General features: G+C 43.8%; 1 protein-coding gene and 1 long non-coding RNA gene across 4 annotated transcripts; both read right to left on the reverse strand.

Moving 5' to 3' along the window:
• Nucleotides 1–263: 263 nt before the first annotated feature.
• Nucleotides 264–1,830, reverse strand: LOC116355506 (uncharacterized). The gene is made up of 2 exons (XR_004204533.1): nt 1,749–1,830; nt 264–1,578 (listed from the first exon to the last, which is right to left on the reverse strand). It is a non-coding gene; the product is annotated as an uncharacterized LOC116355506 (long non-coding RNA).
• A 636-nt stretch (nt 1,831–2,466) lies between these two features.
• On the reverse strand, nt 2,467–16,904 carry LOC109865921 (N-acetyllactosaminide beta-1,3-N-acetylglucosaminyltransferase 2-like). 3 transcript variants are annotated; one of them, XM_020454430.2, is made up of 3 exons: nt 16,774–16,904; nt 6,058–6,196; nt 2,467–5,170 (listed from the first exon to the last, which is right to left on the reverse strand). In XM_020454430.2, exon 3 carries the CDS (start codon nt 5,144–5,146, stop codon nt 3,941–3,943), a length of 1,206 nt encoding a protein of 401 aa, XP_020310019.1. In that variant the 5' UTR covers nt 5,147–5,170; nt 6,058–6,196; nt 16,774–16,904; the 3' UTR covers nt 2,467–3,940. The 3 variants fall into 3 exon arrangements, with proteins under 3 accessions (XP_020310019.1, XP_020310020.1, XP_031655551.1); XM_020454431.2 differs by lacking the exon at nt 16,774–16,904 and adding an exon at nt 16,491–16,755; XM_031799691.1 differs by lacking the exon at nt 16,774–16,904 and having other exon boundaries at nt 6,058–6,929.
• Between the last annotated feature and the right edge of the window lie 574 nt (nt 16,905–17,478).

Below are 17,478 nucleotides of genomic sequence, written 5' to 3' on the forward strand. Positions count from 1 at the left end.
CTCCACTGTGGGGCTCTAATGTTCATGAGATAACTCACCAGAGACTTCACTGAGATCAACAGTGATCTCACAAAATGGTCCCAATTCTCCTCTGGTGCCACGAGGAAGTTGACTTCAACAGCCACCTCAAATAGGTGGTCTGAGAAATACAGAAAGTATTCCTATTTACTCCTACTCATTCACAGCTCTATAACTATTGTACTAAGGCCAGTGACTTGCAACTTTGTTATAACCTTTGAACTATATTTTTAAAAAAATAAAAAAAATTAAAAAAATAACTCACCTTCTGGTAAGTGTGGTACTTCGGTATGATTTCTGACTTTCTCTGCAAAGTCAACATTGCAAGACAGTTTTCATAAAACAGACAAAGGATGCAAATGAAATTGCTGACTACCTACTATATTGTCTGCTGTCGAAGAACGGTTCAACCATGTCTGGGAGATGGTCAAAGGGATCCTTGGTCTCAGTGGGTGTATGAGTGGCACTGGATGCTGTAGACTCACCCATGGCCATTTTTAGAAATTCTTTATTGCCAGACTCCTCACTGTGGTCATCCACATCTGTTGTGTGTGACACAATGTTAGACTCGGTAGGAGGGATGGCATTTGTAGTTTGGGCATCCACGTTCCTTCGCATAGCAGATGAAGTGCGTGGCGAGGGTTTGGGATTCAAGACAGGGGGCTGGTGTGAGGGGTCACTTCCAGGGTGTGCTGTGTGGGTCTGTGTGGCACCCCTCCCTGACCATGATGTACCCTGATGAGTGAAGACCAAGGGGGGAGTGGGAGTCAAAGGCAGATGGGATTCATTGTCCACCACATCGCCACTCAAGTTACCCACCTCCCAGTCTTCCTTTGTCAAGCGACTCATCTAATTCAGTCCCCTCGGAGATTCCTCTCTTCCAATCTTCTTCCTCTCTCTGAAAAGGATAAAACTTGAAGGACCATTGGCTCCTCTGCTTCCCATGATGGAAGCTCATTGGATGCAGAGGAGGAAGTGAGTTGGTCGAAATAGTCAAACACCATCAGTTGGTCTGAGCTGGCGGGGTGGGGGCGCTCCAGTAAAATGGCCTCTGTAGGGTCACCCCCCTTCATGGGGAGAAACTTGGTGAAACTTCTCAGAGAGGGAAAGGGTTCCAGTTCTGTCGCTTTTGGTTCAGTCATCAACTTCCTGTCTTCTTTGGTGGTATCACCATAAGCATTGTACGTGACTGGCGGTACGAACGCCTCGTAACACCCATAGAAGCCACTGTGGGGCGGACTGGGTTTGCCTCTGATCAGCTGAACCACATGGAGGATGTTGGAGAGGGACCTGTACTTGGCCTCACGCCAACACTTCTCCAGGATCCTGTGACCCCCAGGGGCTCGTCCAGGTGGATCTGGTCCAGCTTTCCGCTGCATGCGTCTGACTGGGTGAAGTCCTCTAGATGGAGGTGCACACGTTTACCAGGGTCTACCTGGATGGTCCAGTTACACCAGAGCGGTGGGTTGGAGCACAGGTAGTCTGGGGAGAAGAACTCGCCGCGCATCACCTGGTGGCAGCTCCGCAGCAAGGCATTGCCCTCATTACCACGGTGGTCATCTGAGAAGAGGTGGACAGAGAGTGTGGAGGACAATCCAATGTTGTCAGCGTTATAGGCCTAAACAAGACACACGCATGCAGATCCTCACACACATACACACCATTTTGAAAGAATTCAACAAAGAGTATAGTACAGGGCCGAAAGGCTACATAATAAATATTTGTCTTACCCGGAGGGTTTTTAACGTCATTCCTATTTACCTAAGGACGCAATAAAAACGTTGAGGTAGCATTAAACCAATAATGTTATAGTCAACATGATAAAAATGTACCTACAATCTCGAGCTAAATGTAGGGGAAATGCTTATAGAAGGAAGACAGTCATCAATTTACTCAGGGCAGTTCGCAGTAAATAAACCATAGGCTAGTAGTGCACGTACAACTAGTAACTTTGAATGATTTCGTGGCATTTTAGTGTCACGCTGTGTTTACTTTTTCCAGTATTTGGCAAGCAGGTCCACTTCCCACACTGTCCCAGCTATTGTCCATTTTTTCATGCGGTGTTTCTTTCCGTTTCTGCCAAAAGTGGACGTAAACAGGTGAAATATATTGCTAATTAGCACGCCTTGATATTCGTGTGCTTCTGGTCTATATGGGTTGTATCCACTAGGTGTCACTGCTACACTGTTGGTAAGTTCACTTGTCTTCTGCAGCTCAACTTCTCAGGTTCAACACATATATTATATGTTATACCTTTATCTTACCAAGTACTTTATAAATACAAATATATTTGACAAGAAAGACACTTCCATCAATGTATTAATTATCCAATGGTAAAGATGTTTATTCTAAAGATGTTATGTTTTGTATACAGTAGTGAACAGATATAGATACCTTTAGTACCTTCATGATTCAGACCAACTTTGAAGAACGAGAGTGATTCCAAGGTTTGATGTTTGAATATTTTTTTATTCACGGTCATAAAAAATTGAAATACTCCAGGTATCCATCACATTTCTGAAAACATAAAAAGAAAACAGACATAGGGCATAAAATAGAGTTGGAAGTACAGACCCAGTTGATTCCATTATAGCTTGTGAGTCACAGGAGGTTGGTGACACCTTAATTGGGGAGGACGGGCTCCTGGTAATGGCCGGAGTTGAACCAGTGGAATGGTATCAAATACAAACACATGGTTTGATGCCATCCCATTCACTCCATTCCAGTCATTATTGTTAAGCTGTCCTCCCCTCAGCAGCCTCCACTGTTGTGAGTATACAGGAAGAGATCTGCACATAACATCTCACTACAAAAAAACACTGGGTCACAGGACTACTAACACCTTAAAATTCTGGATTATTCAACAAATATTTATTCACCAAATGTGCAATTTTGTTTTATTAATACAAACAAATACTTTAAAGCTGAGATCCGCATAAGGTGAAATAGAGCCACTGGTCGCCCCAGGCACATTTGTTATTGTTTTTGTTTTGTTTATGAAACGGAGAAGAGGAGCTCGATAAGTGTGGTAAAACATATATATATATTTTACACACACTGAGTGTACAAAACATTAAGGATGCCTGCTCGTTCCATGACAAAGAATGACCAGGAGAAAGCTATGATGCCTTATTGATTGTCACTTGTTAAATCCACATCAATCAGTGTAGATTTTTAAGCCTTGAGATAATTGAGACATGGATTGTTTGTGTCCCATTCAGGGGGTGAAAGGGCAAGACAAAATATTGAAGTGCCTTTGAACAGGGTTTGGTAGTAAGTGCCAGGTGCACCCGTTTGTGTCAAGAACTGTCTTGTTACTATTAAAAGAGATATGGATCCCCCTCCCAATCGTAGGTGATTTTCACATATGACTGTTATTGTGGCAAATTACATTTCTTGCAAATGAAGGACCTCTCGTGCAATAGTGCTTGAAAAGTACATACAGTACTAGTACATTTATATTAATGATACTACATTTGCCAAACACAGTCTTGAAGAGTGTACATGAATGGTTGCTCATGTAAAAAAACACTTTGGAATGCTAGAGATATATCAGCTGATTCTATTGAAGCTGGAACACATTGACTTGTGACGTGCTAGTCGGAACTAGGAAACTCAAAAATGTTCAACTTGCTAACTGGTTGAACACGGCACGTGTAGAACTACAACTAATTAGCAAGTTCCAACTAGCACGTGAACCCAGCATTGCTACCGAACCTCGAGGATTTTGCGAATTCCACAAAAACCAAAAGAAAGCACTTAGAACACATCAAAAAAATGCTCAAAGACCCATTGGATGCATCCCAAACGGCACCCTATTCCCTATATAGTACACTACTTTTGACCAGGGCCCATAGGTCTCTGGTCAGAAATAGTGCACTATGTAGGGAATAGGGTGTAATGTGGGATGCATGTAGATGTCTCACTGACAGTCCAATTCTGGATCGCTGAGCCAGGCCCAGATTTTGATCATCTCCTGCGGCGTCCTGCTGTGCACGAGCATTAAGCTCTTATACGTGCACGGGTTGCCCCTGTATTTCTCCTCAATGTCAAACGTCCTGAAGCCCTTGTGCTTCTCCGGGACCAAGCCCAGCTTCTGGAGACACATCCCTGTGTAGACATCATCAATAGGATACAGCGCCACCTGCTGGGAGATGTTGTGCAACTGCAGTGCCAGTTCCCCAGAGTACAGGAACCCTCCTCCGCCGGCATAGGGCGGGTATGGCCCCACGAACACACTCTCTGGGATGAAGTACTTGAGCTTCCGGTCCCGGTGCGGGCCGGCGTTGGTGATTACATCCCCTATGAACAGATCCCTGGCCCTGATCTCTGGGAGATTGTGGAGGAAGTCTAAGATCCTCCAGGTGTTGACGAAGACATCATCATCCCCCTTGAAGACAAAGCGGGCGTCGGGGCAACGCTGGCTGAACCAGTCCAGGAAGAGCACCTCTTTGAGGGTGAGGTTGAAGAAGGAGTCTCTGTAGTCCCACTGGAGGAGGTCCCCGTAAAGTCTGGCCTCGTGGCTGAGCATCCCAGACAAGTTGGGGAAGTGGTCGACTGCCACGGCATTTCCAAGGAGGAAGACCGTGGCTACAGTCCGATTGGCCAGAACGCCCACCCGCCCCCACGACTCCCGGATGGCCTGCCGCCGGTCGAAGTGGGGCGCCAGGGACTTGACGGCCAATAGGAGGTAGGGTTTGCTCTTGCATACGTGTGGCTGGTCCATGATCATCGGATACGAGCGGCAGCGCATGTGCTGCAGGAAGTCCTGGAAGCGGGGTGGCAGGGAGTTGTAGTCCTTCACCTGGGTGGTGACGCTGTAGTCCGGTTGGCAGGGGTCCGGGGACTTGGTGTCGTTGAGCCAATCAGGTAGCTCCAGGAGAGAGTCATTGGTCAAACCCAACATGAGGATGGGGTTGTAGATATAGTCCAGCCTCTGCTGCTCCTTATTCCAGAAGATCTCGCTGGTCATCTGCTTCTTCCAGAACCTCTTGGAGGGAATGCGTGGCTTCCGCTGGTCCCCCTTATCCTGGCCCAGGTTCCGAGACACACCCACAAGGATGAAGACGAAGACATTGAGTATCATCATCACACACAGCACCCTGGTTTTCTTCCGACCGCCGTGCATCTTGGCTCTCTGCAGTCTCTGGACCTGGACAGGAAGTGGTAGAGACAAACAGGAAATAAGAGACCAAAACCAGAAGTTACAGACTTACAACGAACCATTCAGAAACATAGTGAAAGGTAGTCGTGGGTCACGGCTAACGGCCTAAAGTTTTGAGGCAGCAGACTCAAGGAGAAATGTTTGAAGGTAAAGCAGGTTAGCGGGCCTTCTTGGCCAGTGCGTTGTTCGTGTCCAAGCCGGACCCAGCAGCAGCCGCATACCAGCCCGCTTTTCATCCCCTAATCCCTGAGGAATGAGCTTGTGCACATTTTTCTTTAACCCTTTATTTCTTTTGCTTCCTCCCTCTCTTTCTGCAATGCCCAGACGAGCATCATCATGCGGTCCCAATTCGAGGAGCTCTCCCCATGACACCAATTACAGGTGTCAGTGTGTCAGTGTCATCTCAGGCTAAACTGGCCTCGCCACACAAAAAGAGCCACACATTTCCACGTGCATTATTCATGTCACTGAGAGCTTTCGTGAGCCTCAGGGCACTGGCATGTAAAGGGATCTCTATGATTGTGTCAATGGTAACAGAGTGTAAAATTAGACAAACAGAGCTTTGGATAGAAGCAGAACATGTCGTGATTTAATCATAGAAATGATAACAATGGTAATGGCTTTAATTCAACACATGTACGGTATCCTCATATATTTCCAATTTGGAAGTGAGGGTGAACATACAGGCCTTCATTGTAAATAAGAATTTGCTCTTAACTAACTTGCCGAGTTAAATAAAAGGTTAAATAAATACAATTAAAACCAAAAAAATACAGCTCTGTGTTTCAATCACCATGATCCAACCCGCTGAGCCAACCCCATTGTAATCACTTTTAGTTCCTAACGCTATTATCAAATGATATCTAGCATATTACCTGTGACTAGCAGGAAATGACTGGTCAGGCTGTTGCTGTGGTCCCGGCCCAGACCTTCTTAGCCCATGTGGGTCTCCTGCATGGGAGAAGGTTCTAGAAAGGGGAACTGAAACAGGACTGGTGTTCCTGCAGCAGCCACCTGGAAACAAACAACAACAAAAAGACACAAGCACACAGCATGTCAACAACACTGCGGTTTTTCTCCCGGAAGGGCAGGCTTTTTCTCAAGGGGTTATAAAAAGGGCTTGCGCAAACCAAAGTGCAATTAGACATGCTTATACGCTCCCTACTGTAGCTAAGCCCTACCCTATCCCTCCAAGAAAATAAACACACAGACAAAGAACTACAAATCCCTCCAAAGAACCCGGTTACAACAGAGGTGTTGTTGTAGTTACTAGAGGTATTGTTGTAGTCAACGACTATCTGGATGTCACTATTTCTGTTTGCTGTAGATTGTCTACTCGAACCGTCACTGTAGATCATCTACTGAAAGCAATGGAATCCTGTACCTTTGACCTCAGAGTTTCTTACTTGTGAAAGTAGACGGAAGAATCTTAGCCTTTTAGCAAATGACGGTTGCTGATTGGCATTGCACCTCTTATTTACAAAACTAGACAGAGAGCTAGGCTACAGTAATTCAAAATATTGCTCTGCTGTGTGTGTGTGTTCAGCAGCAGCATGATACTCACAAGCTGTCAAATCTAACCAGACAAGTTGAGCTTTGAATGCCGAGTCACGAAAATTACCCCCCCACTCACTTGCAGTGGCAGAATAGAGTGCGTCCCAAATGGTACCCTATTCCAAGCTGCTTACCTATTGCAGATTCAGTCTTCTTGCCTGGTGCAGGTCTACAATTTTGTTTCTGGTGTCCTTTGTCAGCTCTTTGGACTTGGCCATAGTGGAGTTTGGAGTGTGACTGTTTGAGGTTGTGGACAGGTGTCTTTTATACTGATAACAAGTTCAAACAGGTGCCATTAATACAGGTAATGAGTGGAGGACAGAGGAGCCTCTTAAAGAAGAAGTTACAGGTCTGTGAGAGCCAGAAATCTTGCTTGTTTGTAGGTGACAAAATATTTATTTTCTACCATAATTTGCAAATAAATTCATAAAAAATCCTACAATGTGATTTTCTGGATTTTTTTTCTCATTTTGTCTGTCATAGGTGAAGTGTACCTATGATGAAAATTACAGGCCTCTCTCATCTTTTTAAGTTGGAGAACTTGCACAATTGGTGGCTGACTAAATACTTTTTTGCCCCACTGTATATATATATGTCATTAAGTAGTAATATTGGACTCAATGAAGTAAACTGATGAAGTAAATACTATGTAACATAAAATAAACAACCACATCATAGTCCACTAAATAGTTACATAGTCTATCATTAGTTTACTTCATATGGTCAGTCATTAAACTTGAAGTAATGGTTGAGGGAGGCACTTGGGAACATGCTGGAGAGGCCACACAGACAGAGACGTAAACATCTTTATTTGTATTTATTTTTTTAAATGTAACCTTTATTTTTACTATTTGAGAGGAGGCCCCCATAATTAAACATCAGAAAAGCGTGTTTACTGAAGCACAGGTGACTCAACAGTGTGATATCAACAGGACTTAACAGGCCAGCCACTGATAAGAAAGTGAGAAGTGTTAACTTGAAGGACATTAGGTTTGAAATACATACACTCATCCAAGTATTTATTTGGACAGTGAAGCAAAACATTTTGATGTGGCTCTATACTCTAGCACTTTGGATTTGAGATTGAATGTTTTATATGAGGCAAGAGTACAGAATGTCACCTTTTATTTGTGGGGATATTTTCATACATATCTCTTATATTGTTTAGAAATAAATGACCTTTATGTATCTAGTCCGCACATTTTAAGGTGTCAAGTATTTCGACAAATTCACTTATAATGTATTACATTTAGTCAAAAGGTTAGTATTTTGGACCAATATAAAATTAACGTGTTGGAAATTCCAAATTGTTTCCATAGTCAACTTACACACAGCACTGACAAACACACTTACCCCACCACACATGCCACCAGGGGTCTTTTCACAGTCCTCAGGTCCAGAACAAATACAAGGAAACATGTAGTATTATACAGAACCATGAGTGCAAGGAACTTCCTTCCATCTCATATAGTGCAAGTGAACAGCAAACCTGGTTTCAAAAAAACAAATAAAGCAACACCTCACAGCACAACGTCTCTCCCCAATGTGACCTACTTGTTGTGTGCATGTACTGCCATGTACAGTATGTGGAACTGATAGATACACACACACACACACACACACACACACACACACACACACACGACATGTTAATGTTTTTGAATGTATGCAAATTGTAATGTCTTTTGTCTGTAATGTCTTCTTCGTTATTTGTCGGACCCCTGTAAGACTAGCTGTCGCCATTGGCATCGGCTAGTTGGGATCCTAATAAATCAAATCAAAATCCTAGCACACAATGACTACATCAAGCTTGTGACTCTACAAACTTGTTGGATGTATTTTCCGTTTTTTTGGTTGTTGTTGTTGTGTTTCAGATGATGTTGTGACCGGTAGAAATGAATGAATTTCTGAACACTTCTGCATTAATGTGGATGCTACCATGATTACGGATCATAATGAATAATAATGAGAAAGTTACAGATGCACAAAGGTCATGCCCCCAAAACATGCTAACTCTTACCATTAGCAAGTTTGTAGAGTCACAAGCTTCATGTAGTCATTACATATTATGAATAGGGGACCAAATACTAAACTTTTGACTAAATGAAATACACTAGAAGTGAATTTGTCCAAATACTAATGATACATTCAAATGGGGGGACTAGATACATAAAGTGCTTTAATTTCTAAAACTGTAAAACCGATATGAAAATAACCTCAAATAAAAGGTGATGTTCTCTACTCTCGCCTCATGTAGAACATTTGATTTCAAATCCAAAAATGCTGGAATTATAGAGCCACATTTTAAGTTTAGCTTCACTGTCCAAATAAATATGTAGGGGACATGTGAATAGATTTCAAAGGTTACTATGGACCTCTAGTGATGTAAGCCACTGATGTAAAAGTGACAATTGAATGAGCACGCTAACTGTTAACTATGACGGGAGAAATATAGACATGTGAATGATGTAGATTTTCATGGTTACTACGGCGCTCTAGTCTGGTTGAAGACGCCTACAAGGAGCCTCTTTGGTTGGCTCTGGAGTGTCATAAATGGAGATAATGGAGAATAGAGTGCCTCTCAATGCTCCCTCATCAAATACCAAGGAAAACATTGCATTACTAATAGGCTAGTCTCTTTTCACAGCATCTGTGAAAAGAGACTAGTCATAGGCCTACATATGGAGCAGCACGTTTGAGAGGGATGTAGTGTACAGTTGGAGTGTACAGTGTGTGTTTTTGGCCTCCCCAGCACATGTCCAAGCGTCTCCCTCTGAACCATTACTTACCCTGTCAGTGAAGACTATGCAACAGACAAAAGGATTTTGACAGTATCACTTCGTAACCATTTGGTTTCTATGGTGAATTTCCCTTTGGAATCCCATTAGGTCCCAAATAACTGTTTCAATCAATGGTTCTACCTAGTGTTCCATATATCCAGAAATGACTGCCTCTCTCTCCCCTTCCTCATAATGCATGCTATGCTATTAGATGAGCAACTGCTAGCAATCAGGTACTCAATGAAAACACAGACTGAGCCCCTTGTAGACTATACTTGTCACACTGAGTGTATAAAACATTAAGAACACCTTCCTAATAATGAGTTGCATCCCCTTTTGCCCTCAATAAAGCTCTACAAGGTGTTGAAAGCATTCCACAGGGACGCTTGCCCATATTGACTCCAATGCTTCCCACAGTTGATTCAAGTTGGCTAGATGTCCTTAGCAAGTTGGACCATTTTTGATACACACAGGAAACTGTTGAACGTGAAAAATCCAGCAAGGTTGCAGTTCTTGACACAAACCTGTGCACCTGGCACTTACTAGCAAATGCCATTTAAATATTTTGTCTGACCCATTCACCCTCTGAATGGCACACATACACAATCCACATCTCAATTGTCTCAAGGCTTAAAAATCCTTCTTTAACCTGTCTCTTCCCCTTCATCTACAATGCATTTGGAAAGTATTCAGACCCCTTGACTTTTTCCAAATTTTGTTACATTACAGCCTTATTCTAAAATTGATTAAATCATTTTTTTTCTCTCATCAATCTACACACAATACCCCATAATTATATATTTTCTGCAAATTCATAAAAATGGTAAAACTGAAAAAATACACATTTACATAAGTATTCAGACCCTTTACTCAGTACTTTGTTGAAGCACATTTTTGCAGTGATTACAGCCTCGAGTCTTCTTAGGTATGATGCTACAAGCTTGGCACACTTGTATTTGGGGAGTTTCTCCCATTCTTCTCTGCACATCCTCTCAAGCTCTGTCAAGTTGAATTTGGAGCGTTGCTGCATAGAGATTTTCAAGTCTCTCCAGAGATGTTCGATCATCGGGTTCAAGTCTGGGCTCTGGCTGTGCCACTCAAGGACATTCAGAAACTTATCCCAAAGCCACTCCTGCGTTGTCTTGGCTGTGTGCTTAGGGTCGTTGTCCTGTTGGAAGGTGAACCTTCGCGCCAGTCTGAGGTCCTGAGCACTCTGGAGTAGGTTTTCATCAAGGAGCTCTCTGTACTTTGCTCCATTTATCTTTCCCTTAATCCTGACTAGTCTCCCAGTCCTTGCCGCTGAAAACCATCCCCACAGCATGATCCTGCCACCACCATGCTTTTAGGTGCCTTTTGGAAAACTCTAAGCGGGCTGTCATGTGCCTTTTACTGAGTGGCTCCCATCTCTCAAAAAATCCAAGATGGCATAGCAGTCAGGCATCTTTGTCTTCGTCTTGTCGTGTCCCGTGTATATATATTTTTTCTTCGCATATATTTTTAAACATTTTTCTTAACCTCAACTTCAACATACTCTCCTGCAACCCGCCTCACCCAATGTGGTATGGATCTGCTATTTTCTTTACTTTAGAACCGGAACCCCCAACAGAAAGTACTAGCTAGTAGTCAGCTAGCCACTGCTAGCGGTCATCAGCTAACCTTTAGCCCGGACAACTCCTGCCAGTCTGCATAGCGCGATTCAACCCAGAGCATATTGGACTTCTTCTTCCCCATATCTCCGGATTCCTACCGCAAGCTCTGAACCTTTTCACCTGGATCATCGCAGCTAGCTAGCTGCTATCTGAGTGGCTACTCCTGGCTAACGTCTCTGTCCCGTAGTAAGCACCAATTAGCCTGGAGCTAGCCTATGCTAGGCCCATCTCCCGGCTAGCTGAAGAGGTCCATCAGCCACTCCTTGGACTACAACACCTATTTTGCCAATTGGCCTGGACCCCTTTTACTGCCAATACGGAGCCCCGCCGATTCATCACGACTGGACTACCGACGTAATCCGCCCGAGGGTGTTTTTCAACAGGCTCCTCCGTCGTGACGTCCCCTGAATGCCCATCTGCTAGCCGCGGCCCGGCTAGCTGTCTAGAGCATATCGGACTGTTAGCTGAAGGGGTCCATCAGCCAATTTCTTGGGCTACTATACCTATTTAGCCAATTGGCCTGGACCCTTTTCTACACGGAGCACTGCTGATCCATCACGACTGGTCTACCAACGTAACCGCACGAGGGGGCTACAACAGACTTCTTCCGTCGCGACGTCCCTCTAAGGCCCTTCTGCTAGCCTGCTTGCCCAGGCCCGCTAGCTGTCTGAATCGCCGTGTCTCCAGCCCGCCTAGCGACTAACTGGACCATATGATCACTCGGCTACGCATGCCTCTCCCTAATGTCAATATGCCTTGTCCATTGCTGTTTTGGTTAGTGATTGTCTTATTTCACTATAGAGCCTCCAGCCCTGCTCAATAAGCCTTAGCTAACCCTTTTGTTCCACCTCCCACACATGCAGTGACCTCACCTGGTTTAAATGAGAGACAATACCTCTCTCATCGTCACTCAATGCCTAAGTTTACCTCCACTGTATTCACATCCTACCATACCTTTGTCTGTACATTATGCCTTGAATCTATTCTAACGTGCCCAGAAACCTGCTCCTTTTACTCTCTGTTCCGAACGTACTAGACGACCAGTTCTTATAGCCTCTAGCCGTACCCTTATCCTACTCCTCCTCTGTTCCTCTGGTGATGTAGAGGTTAATCCAGGCCCTGCAGTGCCTCGCTCCACTACCATTCCCTAGGCACTCTCATTTGTTGACTTTTGTAACCGTAAAAGCCTTGGTTTCATGCATGTTAACATTAGACGCCTCCTCCCACAGTTTGTTTTATTCACTGCTTTAGCATACTCTGCCAACCCGGATGTCCTAGCTGTGTCTGAATCCTGGCTTAGGAAGGCCACCAAAAACCCTGAAGTTTTTATCCCTAACTATAACATTTTCCGACAAGATAGAACTGCCAAAGGGGGCGGAGTTGCAATCTACTGCAGAGATAGCCTGCAGACATCCGTCTTGGTATACAGGTCTGTGCCCAAACAATTTGAGATTCTACTTTTAAAAATCTTCCTTTCCAGAAACAAGTCTCTCACTATTGCCACTTGCTATAGATCACCTTCTGCCCCTAGCTGAGTCCTGGACACCATATGTGAATTGATTGCCCCCCATTTATCTTCAGAGCTCGTGCTGTTAGGTGACCTAAACTGGGACATGCTTAACACCCTGGCCATCCTACAATCTAGGCTTGATGCCCTCAATCTCACACAAATTATCAATGAGCCTACCAGGTAAACCCCAAATCCGTAAACACAGGCACCCTCATAGATATCATACTAACCAACCTACCCTCCAAATACACCTCTGCTGTCTACAACCAGGATCTCAGCGATCACTGCCTCATTGCCTGCGTCCGTAATGGGTCTGCGGTCAAACGACCACCCCTCATCACTGTCAAACACTCCCTAAAACACTTTAGCGAGCAGGCCTTTCTAATCGACCTGGCCGGGGTATCCTGGAAGGATATTGACCTTATCCCGTCAGTAGAGGATGCCTGGTTATTCTTTAGAAGTGCTTTCCTCACCATCTTAAATAAGCATGCCCCGTTCAAAAGAATGTAGAACCAGGAACAGATATAGCCCTTGGTTCACCTGTGGCGTACTTCCTTAGTATAGAATAGCCCCCGTGATATGCAACTTTTCAGGGAAGTTAGGAAAGCATAGGCTAGCTTTTTCAAACAGAAATTTGCATCCTGTAGCACAAACTCCCAAATGTTCTGGGACACTGTAAAGTCCATGGAGAATAAGAGCACCTCCTCCCAGCTGCTCACTGCACTGAGGCTAGGAAACACTGTCACCACCGATAAATCCACGATAATTGAGAATTTCAACCCCTACCCCAGTCAACAGCGCTGCAACCCCACTGCTACTTGCCCAAGCCTTCCCCATTTCTCCTTCACCCAAACCAAGATAGCTGATGTTTTGAAAGAGCTGCAAAATCTGGACCCCTACAAATCAGCCGGGCTAGACAATCTGGACCCTCTCTTACTAAAATGATCTGCCGAAATTGTTGCAACCCATATTACTAGTCTGTTCAACCTCTCTTTCGTATCATCTGAGATCCCCAAAGATTGGAAAGCTGCCGCGGTCATCCCACTCTTCAAAGAGGGAGACACTCTAGACCCAAACTGATACAGACCTATATCTATCCTACCCTGCCTTTCTAAGGTCTTCGAAAGCCAAGTTAACAAACAGATCACCGACCATTTCGAATCCCACCGTACCTTCTCCACTATGCAATCTGGTTTCCGAGCTGGTCATGGGTGCACCTCAGCCACGCTCAAGGTCCTAAACGATATCATAACCGCCATCGATAACAGACAATACCATGCAGCTGTATTCATTGACCTGGCCAAGGCTTTCGACTCTGTCAATCACCACAATCGGCAGACTCAATAGCCTTGGTTTCTCAAATGACTGCCTGGCCTGGTTCACCAACAACTTCTCAGACAGAGTTCAGTGTGTCAAATCGGAGGGCCTGTTGTCCGAAACTCTGGCAGTCTCTATGGGGGTGCTACAGGGTTAAATTCTCGGGCCGACTCTTTCTTCTGTATACATCAATGATGTCGCTCTTGCTGCTGGTGATTCTCTGATCCACCTCTATGCAGGCGAGCACCATTCTGTATACTTCTGGCCCTTCTTTTGACACTGTGTTAACTAACCTCCAGACGAGCTTCAATGCCATTCAACTCTCCTTCCGTAGCCTCCAACTGCTCTTAAATGCAAGTAAAACTAAATGCATGCTCTTCAACCGTTCGCTGCCCACACCTGCCCGCCCATCCAGCATCACTACTCTGGACGGTTCTGACTTAGAAAATGTGGACAACTACAAATACCTAGTTGTCTGGTTAGACTGTAAACTCGTCTTCCAGACTCACATTAAGCATCTCCAATCCAAAATTAAATCTAGAATCAGCTTCCTATTTCGCAACAAAGCATCCATCACTCATGCTGCCAAACATACCCTCGTAAAACGGACTATCCTGCCGATCCTTGACTTCAGCGATGTCATTTACAAAATAGCCTCCAACACTCTACTCAGCAAATTGGATGCAGTCTATCACAGTGCCATCCGTTTTGTCACCAAAGCCCCATATACTGCCCACCACTGTGACCTGTATGCTCTCGTTACCTGGCCCTCGCTTCATATTTGTCATCAAACCCACTGGCTCCAGGTCATCTATAAGTCTTGGCTAGGTAAAGCCCCACCTTATCTCAGGTCACTGGTCACCATAGCAGTACCCACACGTAGCACACACTCCAGCAGGTATATTTCACTGGTCACCCCCAAAGCCAATTCCTACTTTGGCCATCTTTCCTTCCAGTTCTCTGCTTCCAATGACTGGAACTAATTGCAAACATCACTGAAGCTGGAGACTCATATCTCCCTCACTAACTTTAAGCACCAGCTGTCAGAGCAGCTCACAGATCAGTGCACATAGCCCATCTGTAAATAGCCCTTCCAACTACCTCATCCCCACACTGTTTTTTATTTTTTATTTTTGCTCCAGTACCTCTACTTGCACATTAATCTTCTGCACATCTATCACTCCGCTGTTTAATTGCTAAATTGTAATTATTTCACCACTATGGCCTATTTATTGCCTTACCTCCCTTATCTTACCTCATTTGCACACACTGTATATAGACTTTTTTCTATTGTGTTATTGACTGTATGTTTGTTTATTCCATGTGTAACTCTGTGTTGTTGTTTGTTTCGCACTGCTTTGCTTTATCTTGGTCAGGTTGCAGTTGTAAATGAGAACTTGTTCTCAACTAGTCTACCTGGTTAAATAAAGGTGAAATAAATCAAATAAAAATCTACCCACTCTACCATAAAGGCCCGATTGGTGGAGTGCTGCAGATATGGTTGTCTTTCTGGAAGGTTCTTCCATCTCTACAGAGGAACTTTGGAGCTTTGTCGGAGTGACCATCGGGTTCTTGGTCACCTCCCTGACCAAGGACCTTGTCCCCCAATTGCTCAGTTTGTCCGGGCAGCCAGCTCTAAGAAGAGTCTTGGTGGTTCCAAACTTCTTCCATTTAAGAATGATGGAGGCCACTGTGTTCTTTGGGACCTTCAATGCTGCCGACATTTTTCGGTACCCTTCCCCAGATCTGTGCCTCGACACAATTCTGACTCAGAGCTCTACCGACAATTCCTTCAACCTCATGACTTGGTTTTTCCTCTGACATGCACTATTGGACGTTATCTACACAGGTGTCTGCCTTTCTGAATCATGTCCAATCAATTGAATTTACGACAGGTGGACATAGCAAAGGGAATACTTGTGTTGTTGGCCACTGTTTCAAATACTAAATTATTTTCGTATGTAAGTCACTATATTTATAGAACATTATATGAAAAGGGCCCATTTGGTCGCAATTAATTAGCTTGGTTTCTCAGAGATCAAACTATATTTCAACAAAATAATGTTGCAAGAATGCTAATCCTATCGGTTTCTAACTACAGAAACAATTTCTGAACAATATGAGATGGCGGATGTCATGGCTTGATGAAATGACATTGAACGACCCATTATGAAGTAATTATCAACAGTTCCTATGTTCATTACAGGTGATTAACTAAGTCATCTTTCCCCTAGAAACAATGATGATTCATTATATAATCTAACATTGATCAAATACTCGTATTTATAGGAGCAAAACTGATAGAAAAACATATCAACGTTATTAATTTTGCTTCTATCTGGCATACGTAGCTATGGTGGCGTTGCAATATTAGAATCTAATATAATGTTTGCTATAGTAGCAGGACTCAAACGCAATTAATGGTCTTCTAAGTTATAATATGCTAACCAATACGGTTAAACAGCATGTATTCTCTAAACCTGGTTGCTGTACTTTACCTGAATAGCAAAGTTTCCAATCCAAGGAGCCACATTTTGGCCAACAGCCTACAAAACGAGTCTATATGAATATACTCCTTTTCCGCAAAAAGTTACAAGAAACATAACTTTAGAGTGAGGCGCCTATGCTCACTATAAGCAATCCATGTTAGTTTAATATTTCATAGATCACAGTAGAAGTCCTGTGTAAAGTGAAAGTCCAGGACTTGCCAAAATGAGAGAGAAAGAACACGCCTTAGTAACGTTCGGGGTCTGTTCCTCTCTGATCTCGACTTCTACTCACCCTCCGCATTTTCAGGAAGAGGACAATTCCAGCCTGCGTTCAGATCAGTGGGAGAAATAATAATATTCGTATTTTATTCTTAGCGTAACGTTTGAGGGGCACGACTCCTCCTTGAATTATGTGACGTACCCTTTGATAGTAACTAGGGGCAGCGTGTTTCCTTTTTTTGTGTACTTTACTGAATATGTTGGGAGAGCATGTCATTTAGATTTCTCATATTGTAAAACCAAAGTAGAGCACTTTCATTTCCCTCGCTATACAAGTAGACAGAGACAGAATGAAATGCGTGAATTCAGTTGAATGCATAGTATACATGGCTTCAAATATTGTTTCAGTTAATGTTGTTTGTTAATGAGGATCACCGACAATGACTAACTCACATCCTCATGTCACCCTCCCCCAAGTCAACTCAGTTATTACAGTGTTTCTGTCGCAGGTTGTATATTATTGTCATGAATCTTGCCATGGAGGCAGCTCTACAGAGTGATCGCTATAGCTCGCACAGCCACAAAGTAATATAATTGGATTTTAAAACTAACTCTAAGCTTAACCACACCTATAACACTAAAAATAATAATTGGCGACCCCACTAGGCCAATGTGTTACTTTGCAGCTGGCGCAGTTAGCGTAAATCGCTCAGTTCTGCCTCCAGGGCAAGATTCATGACAATAAATGTCAACCTGCGTTTCTGTCTTGCCTTTACAG

Source organism: Oncorhynchus kisutch, linkage group LG20 (genome assembly GCF_002021735.2).
Source record: "Oncorhynchus kisutch isolate 150728-3 linkage group LG20, Okis_V2, whole genome shotgun sequence".
NCBI lineage: Eukaryota > Metazoa > Chordata > Actinopteri > Salmoniformes > Salmonidae > Oncorhynchus > Oncorhynchus kisutch.

What these genes read in the sequence shown, in the direction of transcription:
- LOC109865921 (XM_020454430.2), bottom strand. Translation starts at nt 5,146, where the DNA reads ATGCACGGCGGTCGGAAGAAAACCAGGGTGCTGTGTGTGATGATGATA.